Below are 12886 nucleotides of genomic sequence, written 5' to 3'. Positions count from 1 at the left end.
ATCATTTTTAAACAATTAAAAACATGACTGAGGATATGATTTTTAGCAAATAAGTGAGGAAAACTAGTCAAAAATCACATAAGGGTTCTACAGGTCGGCACAAGGCCCCAAACATAGCAACTAGCCCAAGTCAGGATGACAATGCATAAGTCTCAGTCAAAATGTAGTGAAAATATCAATTGGGATGGACCAAGTCACAATCTCCAGTAGTAATGAACCCCACGCTCATCACGCAGCGTGTGTCTCATCTCAGTATAGCACTATGTTGTGCAAAATCCTGGGTTTCAAACCCTCAGGACATCATTTAAAATCAGTACTCACCTCAAACTGGCCAAAGCTCTAGCTCGCTATGCCCTTGCCTCTTAAATTGGCCTCCTCGCGCGTCGAATCTGACCAAAATCACAACGAACATGTCACATTATACTAAAGAAACAATACCCAATCGAAAACAATCAAAAAATATCAAAATTCTCGAAATTGGCAAAACCCGAGCCCCGGGCCCACTTCTCGAAATTCAAATTTTTTTACATCAACGGGTTCCTTATCTTCCCAGAGTTCATACATACCAAAAGTTCTCAAATCTAACCCCAAATGGTCCTCCAAATCCCCAATCAAAATCTCAAGCCATATTTCCTCCATTTTTAGCAAGAATTCAATGATTTTCTAGGTGGATTTCACAATATAAATGAGTTTTAGGTCCGAAATTCTTACCTCCAAACGTTTCTCCTTGAATCCCTCATCAATCTCCTTTAAAAATCTCTCAAAATATGGCTGAAAAATAGACCCAAATCGCGGACAAGAGGACTTAAAAACATTCTGCCAAGGCTTCATCGAGGTGTACCTTGCGCTATGCAGGTTGTACATCCTCTTACCATTTTCCCTGTTGTACACCTTCTATTAAAACGCCTATAACTCTTTGTGAAAATATCCAAATGACAAACGGTTTAAATATTTAAAAACTAGACTCGAAGATATTTCATTTGATAGGTTGTACACCATATAACTCTTTATATATTCCGAGATATGAGCTTCTAAAATGCATCAGAAAATTCTGTCAAAACTGATCCACCAGCCATATTCGATTCATCATAACTTTCTGATAGAATATCCAAATTATGAATGGTTTAACTTTCTGGAAACTAGAATGTAAGGTATACAACTTTAATGTTTTACACTTTTTCTGATTCCTTATATATTTCAAGATATGAGCTTCCAAACTTGACTCATCGCACCGGAAATTTTCTGGTGCACAGCTGAAGCTAAACAAAAATCTGCAACTTTTCCAAAGATGTAATAGTCCGTTTAACCACCCGAAACTCACCCGAGGCCACTGGGACCTCAACCAAAAGCACCAACACATCCTAAAACATCATCCAAACTTGTTCCAATCATCAAAATACCTCAATTAACACCAAAACCATCAAATTACATCGAATTCAAGCCTAAGTTCTTCTAAAACTTCCAAAACACGCATTCGATAAAATATCCAATCAAACCACGTCCGAATGACCTGAAATTTTGCACACATATCCCAAATCACTTAAAGAAGCTACAACAACTTTCTAAATTCCATTCCGACTCCGGATCAAAATCTCGCCTATCAACCGGAAATCGCCAAAATACTAACTTCGCCAATTCAAGCCAAATTCTATACCGGACCTCCAAAACCACTTCCGATCACACAAGATACGGATAACGAAGCATGAAGAAATAGAAAATAGGGAAAACGGGGTGGTAACTCATAAGGAGACGGGCCGGGTCCTCACACAAAATATATCTTGTGAATTTATTCTTTGATACTTACCGAGTCATTGAGGACTTGTCCGGGGTGAGCAAGGAAATAAAACCAGTGATTTTTATCCACCTTTTCAACTCCAAGGTCTAACCAAGGGTTGATTTGGTTATCCTTTATGGAAAGGGGAGCCTTCTCCTGTAACAACAAATAAATGTCCAATAAAAAAAATCACAGAATGAATTACATATTTAAACTTTAAAATGCTGAAATGAAAGTGTCAAATTAAGCATTCATACCTCTTAGATACTTTGTGACTACGGTGGTATAACCACTTGTTGAACTTATCTAACACATCAGAATCTACATTTTCACCTATAAGAGTTGTGAAGGGGTGTTTGAGGTAGAAAAATTTAGGTCCAATAGAGCTGATGCCTCCAGAACTATATAGAGGTATGAAAGGTGATCGTGCATGTTTCCCCGGTTGCCTGGTTCTCCCCAGATGAATAGGGGTTGCTTCATCTGGTATGGGCTCGCCATACTTAACCAATTGTGTTAAGTTGTCTGGCAACTCAAAGTCATCCAATGTCACACCCTTCTTATCAATGCCTGATCCTTCAGAAGTAACTTCATCCACATGCTGTGCATTTTCACCTTTATTTAGCTGTTTCTCAATGACTTGTTCTGTCTGAGCTGCTACAGTCACTCCGTGAATTGGGGACTGTGCATTGATAACTTCAATATCTGTTACATAAAACATAACTTACTTAACATGAATGTAAAATTATATAAACAACAATTATTTATTCTGAATGACAGTATGATAGTATACCTGCTTGTTCTACCTCAGCTGCTTCTTGAAATTCTGAATATAAGTCAACATGTGCTGGAACATGTTCTGGAACATGTTCTGGACAAACTGCAGCTTCAATTTATAATGAAAAAAAGGTAAATAATACTAGATAATGCTGCCTTGAAATTTGTAGATATATGTAGGAAGTTGTAGATAAAATATGAATAATAAAACTATGCTCTATAAAGTTTTATACTAAGTATATATATTTGTAGGTATTTGCAGATACATGTGTTGCTTGTGCTTGCATGCACTTGCTCACCAATATTAAATTGAAATTGCTGGTTGTTCACTCATTGTTGTTGGTCATTATTTTTGGTTGAACTACCAGCAAACTAAAGATTTTATGTTAGTTTGAGTATATTGTTTCATATGTCATAATTTGTTTTGGTATATAAATATATGTCAACTTTTACCTTTGCCTCATCCGCATCATATCTCCTGTTTATAAAATTCAAAACACTCTTCATAGAATCATCTATAAACACTCGAAGGTCATGTAGTTCCTCAAATACAGCCTTCCTAAAATCCTCTAACTTTCCATCAACCTAAAAGTTAAAAATATAGTTAGTTGGTAATTTTATTCAAATAAATTACAAATCAGTTTAATTATGTACGAGGCAATATTATTTTCACAATTGTCTACAAATTGCTACAGTTATACTACAATTTAACTACAATGTGTGCAATCCCAACAGGGATGACTATAGAATTATACTACAATTTAACTACAATGTATACTACATAAATTGTTATGAAATGTAGATAAATTGTAGCAAATATGTAAATATATTGTAGTTATAATATTACCTACTCAATTCCCTTTTCTAGCTTCCTGAGCTTCTTAGCCACAGATTCCTTGTCCTCTTGACAATCTGTATGTTTGGGTTTCAATGTTGGAGAATCAGCATTTGGAACCTCTAATGATTGTGCACCTTGTTCATCTTCATACTCAATCTTGTTTGGAAGAGTAAGCACTTCAACCTCTTCTCCATATTCAGTCACGCTTGTGAACTGAATGATGGAAAAAAACAGTTAGTTCCACTAAGGTAGAAAATGTAGGCTAATTGTAGATATTATGAAGGTAAATGTAGCAACATATAAAACTGAAAAAAAATACCTTAATCCACTCAGGCTTGATCATCTTCTCTTCAAAGGCAGTTAACCAAATCTGCCCCTTAGTAGCTGACCATCTTAATATGCGAGGTATTGAGTCAGAACACCTCGTAGCAAGCTTCGTGTTGACGGTCGAGCAACACTCATAAAGCCACACTTGCAAGGCTAATGAGCATCCCCGTATGAGATAAGAATGTACACGGGGATTTAGACGATGCCTAACGGATTCCATAACCTGATTGAACGATTTAATACCCCATGGGTATGACTCAAACTGACCAGACTCTACCAAATAGAACCTAAAGTGGTCTATAAAAGACACATGGTCTTTGTCATAAGAGCGAACAAAAAATTCCAAAAGTTAAAGAATGCACAACTTGACTGCATCCTCATCGTTTACCCAAGATCTATTTGTTACTATATTTTTCAAATACCACTTCTCTACTCTTTTTTTGTTAGGAAAATAGCTATTCATTAACTTGCTAACATAAGTAGAAGTATATCCATAATCTGTAAACTGATTCACACAATTTAAACTGGTAATTAAACCAAACTCTCTCAATGAAAAATTCAATTTTTTCCCCTTCAAATGGACTGAAAAAAATGATTCATTAGACTTAGACAGTTCATACTTCATCAGAAGATAAATAGCTTGGTTTTGCATGCAAATGGAGGGGAGAGATAGTAAGTAACCAAAACAAGTGTTTTTAAAAAGCTTTAAAGCATTTGGAGACAATAACTCTTTTATCTGGCTAGGAATGCTAGGATCACACAAAGTGTGGAATCTAAGTACCCCATAATCCACATTATGTGGGGCAAAATAATGTCCATTCTGCACAAAATGATAAATTATTTCACATTACTAAACTGCATAAAATGAAGCATTAATCTACATATTATCTACATATAACTACACAATCACTACACAAATAGCTAAAAACAAATCAGGAAGAAAAAATACATACAAATCTGTTTCAACAAAATACAGCCTACCACACATATAACTACAAAACACTACAAGACATCTACAGATATAAACATTATCTACAAAAATGTAGGAAGAAAAAAGTAACTACAACTCTGTTTCAAAATTTAAAAGCTAACGACAATATAACTACAAAACGACTACAAAATAACTATAATTATAAACTGTAAAAAATCACAACTACAAATAATCTACAAAATTAAGACAACTAATCTACAATTTACCAAAATACTTAAAACAGAGATTTTTACATCCAAAACAAAACTAAAAAACTGGAAACGAAAATAATAAATGTTTACCTTCACCAATTTTTTTTCTGAACCAGTTTTGGGAGTTTTTTGGACTGGTTGTTTTGAGGAAGCAGGAGACAACTTGGGGTTTTTAACTGTTGGAATTTTAGGGACATCTTCAACAAAGTCGTCATCTACACATACATCTTTCCCCTTTCTTTTGAGTTGTTTGCCGCCAGTTGTAGCACTTCCTCCAACATCTACATCGTGCATTTGCTTTGTTCTCATCTCAGCACGGATTTGTCTCGGAGATGAACTGTGGGTAGTAGGTTCCATTGCATGTGTAGATTTTACTTGTTTTTTTGTGGTGATTTTGGTGTTAAAACACCCAAATCGAAAGAGGGGATATCACATACTGTAGATTTTTTAGGTATTTTTTTGGGTAGATTTGATGTTCTTCATGGTTTAACTTCAACTTGACAAAAGATGAGAACGAATTTTGTAGAATGATAACTTCAATATTTGGTGAATTTAAATGGAGAATAATGAAGAACGTGGGTAGCTTTTGTTCTGTAAAGAAGAAAATAGGCGTTAAACACGGGGGAGTGAAGGGAAAAGGTAAAACGTAGGGGGACCTTAAACATTGAGGGTAATAAGGTTTCATATGTGGCAAAGGAATGTTAAAATTTCAAATTATAAACTGTTACCGAACCGTTAACCCGATAACCCAATACCGATAGTCCAATAACAAGTAATGTTTCGGGTTATCCGTTTTACCCATATATGCCCAGCCTTAATCTGAGCACCTCGTTAAAGAGTGAATTAATAATTCCAAAGTGGCTTTACAATCATCAATGCACATTGTACAACACTTTTAAAGCTCAGTAGCCATATCAAAAAAGCTTTGAAGCTAGTTAAAAGGAAAAAAACAAAAACAAAAAAACTTTGAAGCAAATGCTTCCGCCATAGCCAGGACTTCACGAACCTCATTCCCCAAACGAACAGAAATGCTAAGGGCAACCATGTCAACAATACCTCTTACCCTTCAATCTTCACAATCTCTCAAACACTTATTCTCCCTTTCCCATTTCCAAAAACCCCTTATCCACTCTTTTAATCAACCAAAAAAGCTCACAACTTTTACAAGAAGACTGTTTTCTATAAAACCCATTTCAGTTTCATCCCCAATTAGGACTTATGTGGATGAGAAAATCGACCCCACATACTTATCTTGCTCCATGTCACATAAAAATCCTCTCAAAGTTGCGGTTTTGGTTAGTGGCGGCGTTGATAGCAGCGTCGCTCTTAGACTGCTTCATGCTGCTGGACATTCCTGTACTGCTTTTTATCTCAAGATTTGGTTTCAAGTATGTAACTTCACTACTTTTGCCCATAATTATTTAGTCTTCTTTTGAGTTGGTATACAGAGTTAAAGAATATGAGCTGCTTTTGCTACTATTTCCTCTTTCTATTTTGCTTTTGATAAATCAAATAAGTGGTACTCCCCAGTTTGATTGGGCATGAAGTTTTTTTATAACCAGCTTGCGCGCACCTCGACTAATTCTGTAGTATACCTGCCACCTCCCACCATTACCACGTAATTGGGTACGAAGTTTAAGAAATGAAGAAACTTTGTGAAACCCATGGTCTAAAATAAGCTATATACTACGCCTTGAAGCGAGGTGCAAAACATTGATGGCTTCGCCTCTCTTAGCGGGTGCTTCAGTGTGGTCATTAAGACTCTAAGGCATATTTTTCCTTGCTAATGAACGTAATCCTGAAGAGGCGAGACTAAACAATTGATATTTCACATAATTTTCTTTTTTAATTTCTTTATCCATATATTTATCATTCATGCTTATAATTATTAGTTTTTGACTACACATACATATTTGTATTTTTTCCACCATATGTGCCTTTCTTCATTTAAGCCCACACTTTATTTGCATTTTGCGCTTAAAGGTGCAACAAACCTTTGAGTTTTTTGCACTTTTCGCCTTTGATAACATTGACGACCCCTTAATCTTTTTAGTTTCAAGCAGTGAATTTGGTTTATCAAACAATTCCTAAAGTGTATTGCCTTCTCTTTTGTAGGAAGACTTTGAGAACTTTTGGTCTGAATGCCCATGGGAGGATGACTTAAAATATGCAAAGGCTGTTTGTGACCAGGTCAGTCTTTTTTCCTCGGTCATTTTCTTATGTATTGGTTTGGAACAGAATTTTGATACATTGTAGACACAGCTGCTTTCTTTCAGTCATCTCTGTAGTGATAGCTCTGTCTGATTTAGGTTAATTTTCTGTTAAATGCTAAATCTGAAGTTAATGGACAGGATTATACAACTTCCTGCCTGGCTTTAGAAAAAGAAAAAAGGAAAAAGGATAACCATACCGAATACCAAATAGTTTGAAATAAGATTAAATCAAGAGTTTTCGGGCATGATGCACTTTACCTTTGCACATAATCCATATTGTGGGTGATTGTTTCTTTTACCTGGCCGTGCATTAGTAATCTGATATTCCCAACCATGTTTCTGCGAGTGCTTTTGAGGTTGATGTTATGTTTCCACAAGGTCTTTTCAGGTTGATGGTTCCTGTTATGGAGGGAGGGAGGAGGTGTTCATTCTCTTGCATTAGTTAGTTTGCTATTTCCAAATTAAGTTTCCACAGCATCTGTTTTCAAACTTTTCAGGTTGATGTACCATTGGAAGTTGTCCATTTGACTGATGAATATTGGAATAATGTGGTATGTTTCTGTTTACTTTTGAGCTGCTTAATTACTCATTTTACCAGCTTTGTCTCATTGAGTGGAACTTTGTTACGTGTTTATTGGGTTCTGTTTACAAAGGTTTCTTCATGTGATGTAATATAAAGATAAGCTAGAGGCTATTGATGAAAGCTCGGTTGTAATTTTGTTTTTTGATATGTAAGTTTAACATGTTCAGGTATCATATATCATTGAGGAGTACAAATGTGGCAGGACTCCAAATCCAGATGTCCTTTGTAATACTAGAATAAAATTTGGTCAGTCATCTTACATTATCAATGCACTATTTTTTGCTGCCTTTTAATTTCGTTGGCTTGAAAATGGCAAAACAAATTTTCAGGTGCTTTTATGGATGCCATTAGCGGAATGGAATTTGACTTTGTTGCTTCTGGACATTATGCAAAGATTGTCCACGCATCTACTGATCATCTGGATGAACCTTCTATCTTAGAATTGTCAAAGGATATGGTGTGTATATAATGTTTTGAACTTGTATTTGCAGTACGTTTTTACCATACTTATACATGTTTCTTTGAGCCTGTTTCCATGTTTTCTTTTGTAAAGTTTGATGTATTTACTTGAGAAGGGGAGATTTTGAAGATGACATGGTGGGAAAGAATCTTTCTTGATTTTAGGTAAAAGGATGAACATACGAGAAATTGAATAAACTTAGGCAGATGTATATGGTCAGGAATTAAGCATTATGCTCCCATCAAAAGCAGTTTTGTTTGCAAGAGACATACGTGTTCAGCAGACGAGGATGGACTGTTTGATAAAATACATTTGCACACTGAGTTTCTCTTCTATAAAGAAAGGAAAAGTTTTTTTTTTCGATTTGGTTAAAAAACAAATAAATGAAAAAATGTTTGAGTTTGGTTGGTTTAGCGATAGTCCGTTCTACCCGAATTGGTCGAATGCCCAAATCCATATTGATTCGAGAAAATTCTGGACGGGTTGGTTCATCAGCCATTTATTGACTCAACCCTTTTAGACTGGCCTAAATTTAGCCCGACATTCCTATTTGATACCTCTAGTTTGTGAGTGTACCAAGTTGTGCTAGTATTGTCCTCCATTTTTCTGAAAACTTGCATTGAAGGGCTCTTTAAAATCTCCTGCCTACTCTTGGCATAATTAATTTCTTTTCAGAAATCCCATGTCTTCCTTAGTCTAGTGAACAGTAACATTAAACAACACATGAGTGAAATTCTTTGAAATTCCATTTCTATGTTCATCTTTTTATGTATTTTGGAAGTTCTGCATGATATTTCTGTAGTTTCGTCTGATTTTTCCTAGTATTCTAAACACGTCCTCGTCCCAAGTTTTTCGTTCTCTTTTTTGGGTCAATGCAGCTGATTTCTTATGTCCGCAGTGGTGTTGTTTCAGGTCAAGGACCAAACCTACTTCCTTTCGCATCTCTCACAGGCTCAGCTTAAACGGCTGATTTTCCCACTTGGATGTATCCCAAAGGTGAGGTGAGACTTTTCTAATTATGCTTATCACTTCTCTACAATATCGTTGCTATAAAATGATCAAATATTATGTTGCTGAGAGAGAATCCGTCTTTACCCTCCTTCATACTGGGATGTGATCATTTGAAAAATTCAATTCTTCATTGAGGCTGAAGTGCTCTTAATCTTTCATCACGTATCTACAGGATGAAGTTCGCATGCTTGCTAAATCATTTAATCTACCAAACCAAGACAGGAAGGATTCACAAGGAATATGCTTTCTTGGCAAGGTCTGTTTTACCAGCACATTCGACAGTTAACATGAACTTTTTGTTTTTTGGTATAAGGTGATGTCGGTACAGTCGTATGCCATTCTCGTGAAGTAACTTAAATAGGTTAGTTACTAACTAGTTTAGCTATTCCTGCTGGTAAGTTGTAACCAGTTAAGTAGCTCTCTTAACCATGACTCATGAGCATTATTTGCTAAACAACAATAGATGAGCTTGCCGGATTTATTGCGGCAAACAGGTAATTGTCTAAAATTGTCAATGCAAAGTGGGCCTTACAATCTTTTTGCTATATCTGAACCATTTTATATCAAGCTGCCAACACATTATAATGGGATGTGGAGGTTCACATTTTTCCATCCACCAGTACGGGTAATATAAGTATATTCTATAACCATGACTAGTTAGATTTGAAAACTTCATCTTCTGCATAGAGGGTCTACACGACAAATCTCTTAGCCGTAGATTCATTATTTTAGCTACACACTTTCTTAATTCTGTTAGATTGCAAACTTCTCCAAAAAGTTTAAGATTTGTTCTTAATTTTTTGTAGTTGCATATAGTTCAATTGACCCCAAGAGATCTTAGTCTCAGTTCCATTTGGAGTTTCAGATAAAATTCAGTGAATTTGTCGCTAGACACATTGGAGAATCAGAAGGTGTTATATTGGAAGCAGAGAGTGGAGATTATCTCGGAAACCACCGTGGCTTTTGGTTCTATACTATTGGCCAACGCCAAGGTTTACGTCTTCCTGGAGGACCCTGGTATGTGTCTACTAGCTCTTTCTTAATATATATGTGACCAGCTCTGGTCTCAAGTAGTTATGCAGTTTGATTATCTTATATCCATTTGTTTTTTATTGTGTTATTAACCGCCTACTGCACATGGCTACTTGATCATTAACAAGTTATATGGCGGATGACAGTTGCCATAATCCACCCTCCAAAGAGAACAAAATGCTTGCGTATTGTCATCTTATGGCCCTGATCTTCATTGTGTTTAGGAATTATGAGCAATTATAGTAATCATCAATCCAAATATATGTTGTTCTTTTGCATGAGTTTTCAAATGTGCTTATTAAATATTTTGCTTACTTTGTAGGTATGTTGTGGAGAAGGATATTAAAAACAATGTCGTATATGTATCGAGAAATTATTTCTCTGTTGACAAGAAAAGACGGTTATTTCGTGTTGGATCCTTAAAATGGCTCAGTGGGTTACCTCCTAGACAAATCAGTCAGCTTCAATGCAAGGTAAATCTTCCTTTTATTGTTTCCTCCGTTAAACTTCTTGTTTATTGTTTGAGTTCATTGACACCTTTATACGTATCTAAGAATGTTCAACATGAACTTAGGCTGTAAAGAACAAAGGCTATAATATACGTGACATAGCAGACTAGTGGAGATAAGAGTTGAATTTCTTGGGATTTCATTTTTCTTTTGCTTGATTATTTTTATTTTAGGTGGGTACTGTTGTTTTTTCCAATTTTTTGCAATGTGAGCTTGGTAGCACTGGAAATTCAGAGTAATATGGTGTTTATATACAAGCAAAATTCTTAGTTTTTACTGGTTTTCTAGGTTCGTCATGGTCCCGGTTTTTACAACTGCAGCTTGGCCATGGAAGTTGATGAACATGGGCAGGAAGTTGCAGTTGTCCGGATATCTGAAGATGATCAGGGTCTGGCAGCTGGACAATTTGCAGCCTTTTACAATGGAAGGACTTGTATTGGTTCTGGCGTAATACTGGAGTCATGGGATGATCAAGGATATCCAATTTGTGAGAGGGCTCTTGAAATTGCTCGAATGGAAGATAAATCCAAGCTTGGGAAACCAGTCAAGATAATGGTAAAACCAGAGCAGAGTTTTGCTACAATCTGATAAAAAATATGAGGCAAATCTTTATATGGAATTGCTAATTCTGGAATTGCTAATTCTGGAATTGCTGTCACTAACTAGATTTCACCTGGTTTGGTATGCATTACATTGGCTGCAATATCTTGAAGAATATCAGTGATAAAGTGTTTTAGGCTCTATACATGTAAACTCTAATGAGTTAAAGATTTATTAGGAGGGTTAAGTTTGTTATATATAATATTGGACTGAGATATGGTCACGGGCTCGAGCCGTGAAAGTAGCCATTGATGCTTGCATTAAGGTAAGTTGTCTACATCACACCCAAGGGTGCGGTCATTCCCCGGACCCTGTGTGAATGCTGATACTTTGTGCATCGGACTGCTCGACTGAGATAGAGCTTATATGGACAGGAGAAGTCGACCCTTGCTTGCGATTGAGGCGCAATAGTTGTTATTATTGTCAAGAGAGCTAGTGAAATATGCACCTGGGCATTGGAGGAGGGTGGTTGGTTGATTTTTAGTTGTATAGGAACTATCATTTATCTTTAATGATACAATATTTCCCAAGATTTAGTTGGGAGGCATTGGTTAAGTGAAGCAGCTTTATATCTCAGTAGATAGACCAGTTGCTATCTGTTTTATAGAATATCTTTTTCTTTAATTTTCTTTTAGTTTCCAATGATAAAAACACAATGATATTAAAAGAGATGTATGTACCCCTTTTTCTTTAATAGTCTGACCGTTTGCTTATTTTTTCTGGATGTTTTTACTATTTCATTTGCCGTAGTTCACTAAAAGCTGTGATTTTGTTGTATTGAACCGAGAGTTTTTCGAAAATAGCCTATTTACCTTCACAAGGTATAAGGATTGCGAACATACTATTATCCCCAGAATCTACTTGTGAGAATATTCTGAGTATGTTGTTGTATTTGTTGTTAGTCTGACTGTTGCAGTCAAACCTTGTATATCTTGAGACCGTTTTACCTGAACTGACACAGTATTGTAATCTTCTTGAGATAAATATGTATCTTTACCCACATTTGGGACTATCTTTTTGTCTTTATAGTAGTTTTTTCCCCAAAATATGAATTTTTGGCCGTAACATTGGGGGTAATTATAGTCAGAATTCCAAAAATATGCAAAACAGATATGTAAAATTTGATTTTTGGCTGAAATATGTAAAACAGTCCGTTTGAGAGATGAATTTAAATAGCATTTTAAAAATGTAATCTACAAAATTTTAGAAATGCGACTATAAATTATATTTTAGATTGCGACCTATAAATTGCACTTAAAAAAAATATGATTGGTAAATCGTACTTCAAGAATATGACTTAAAAATATACTTCAGAAATGTGCTTACAAAATGCACTGGAAAAATGCGATTAGTACATCGCACTCCAGCATATAACAAATAGCACATAAAAATCGATTCCACACAGCATTTCAAAATCTATAAACGACAAACAATAACAATAACAATCCCTAACCATGTTGTTTCCGAAGATACTTAGCTCAACAAAGATGAAAAGGAAATGTAAAAAAATAAGCAACTTATAAATGCATAAACGATCAACGCGACTTATAAGTTGCATTATGAATGCGACTTATAAATAATAT

General features: G+C 35.6%; 1 protein-coding gene across 1 annotated transcript; it reads left to right on the top strand.

Moving 5' to 3' along the window:
• The first annotated feature begins 5836 nt into the window (after nt 1-5836).
• Nucleotides 5837-12016, top strand: LOC104219583 (uncharacterized). The gene is made up of 10 exons (XM_009770281.2): nt 5837-6283; nt 7011-7085; nt 7606-7659; nt 7859-7937; nt 8021-8148; nt 9064-9147; nt 9335-9418; nt 10028-10179; nt 10517-10667; nt 10992-12016. Exons 1-10 carry the CDS (start codon nt 5924-5926, stop codon nt 11289-11291), a joined length of 1467 nt encoding a protein of 488 aa, XP_009768583.1. The 5' UTR covers nt 5837-5923; the 3' UTR covers nt 11292-12016.
• Nucleotides 12017-12886: the final 870 nt, after the last annotated feature.

Source organism: Nicotiana sylvestris, chromosome 11, assembly GCF_000393655.2.
Source record: "Nicotiana sylvestris chromosome 11, ASM39365v2, whole genome shotgun sequence".
Classification (NCBI taxonomy): domain Eukaryota; kingdom Viridiplantae; phylum Streptophyta; class Magnoliopsida; order Solanales; family Solanaceae; genus Nicotiana; species Nicotiana sylvestris.
The sequence above is the reverse complement of the archived record's forward strand: the minus strand, read 5'-3'. Positions and strand labels throughout refer to the sequence as shown.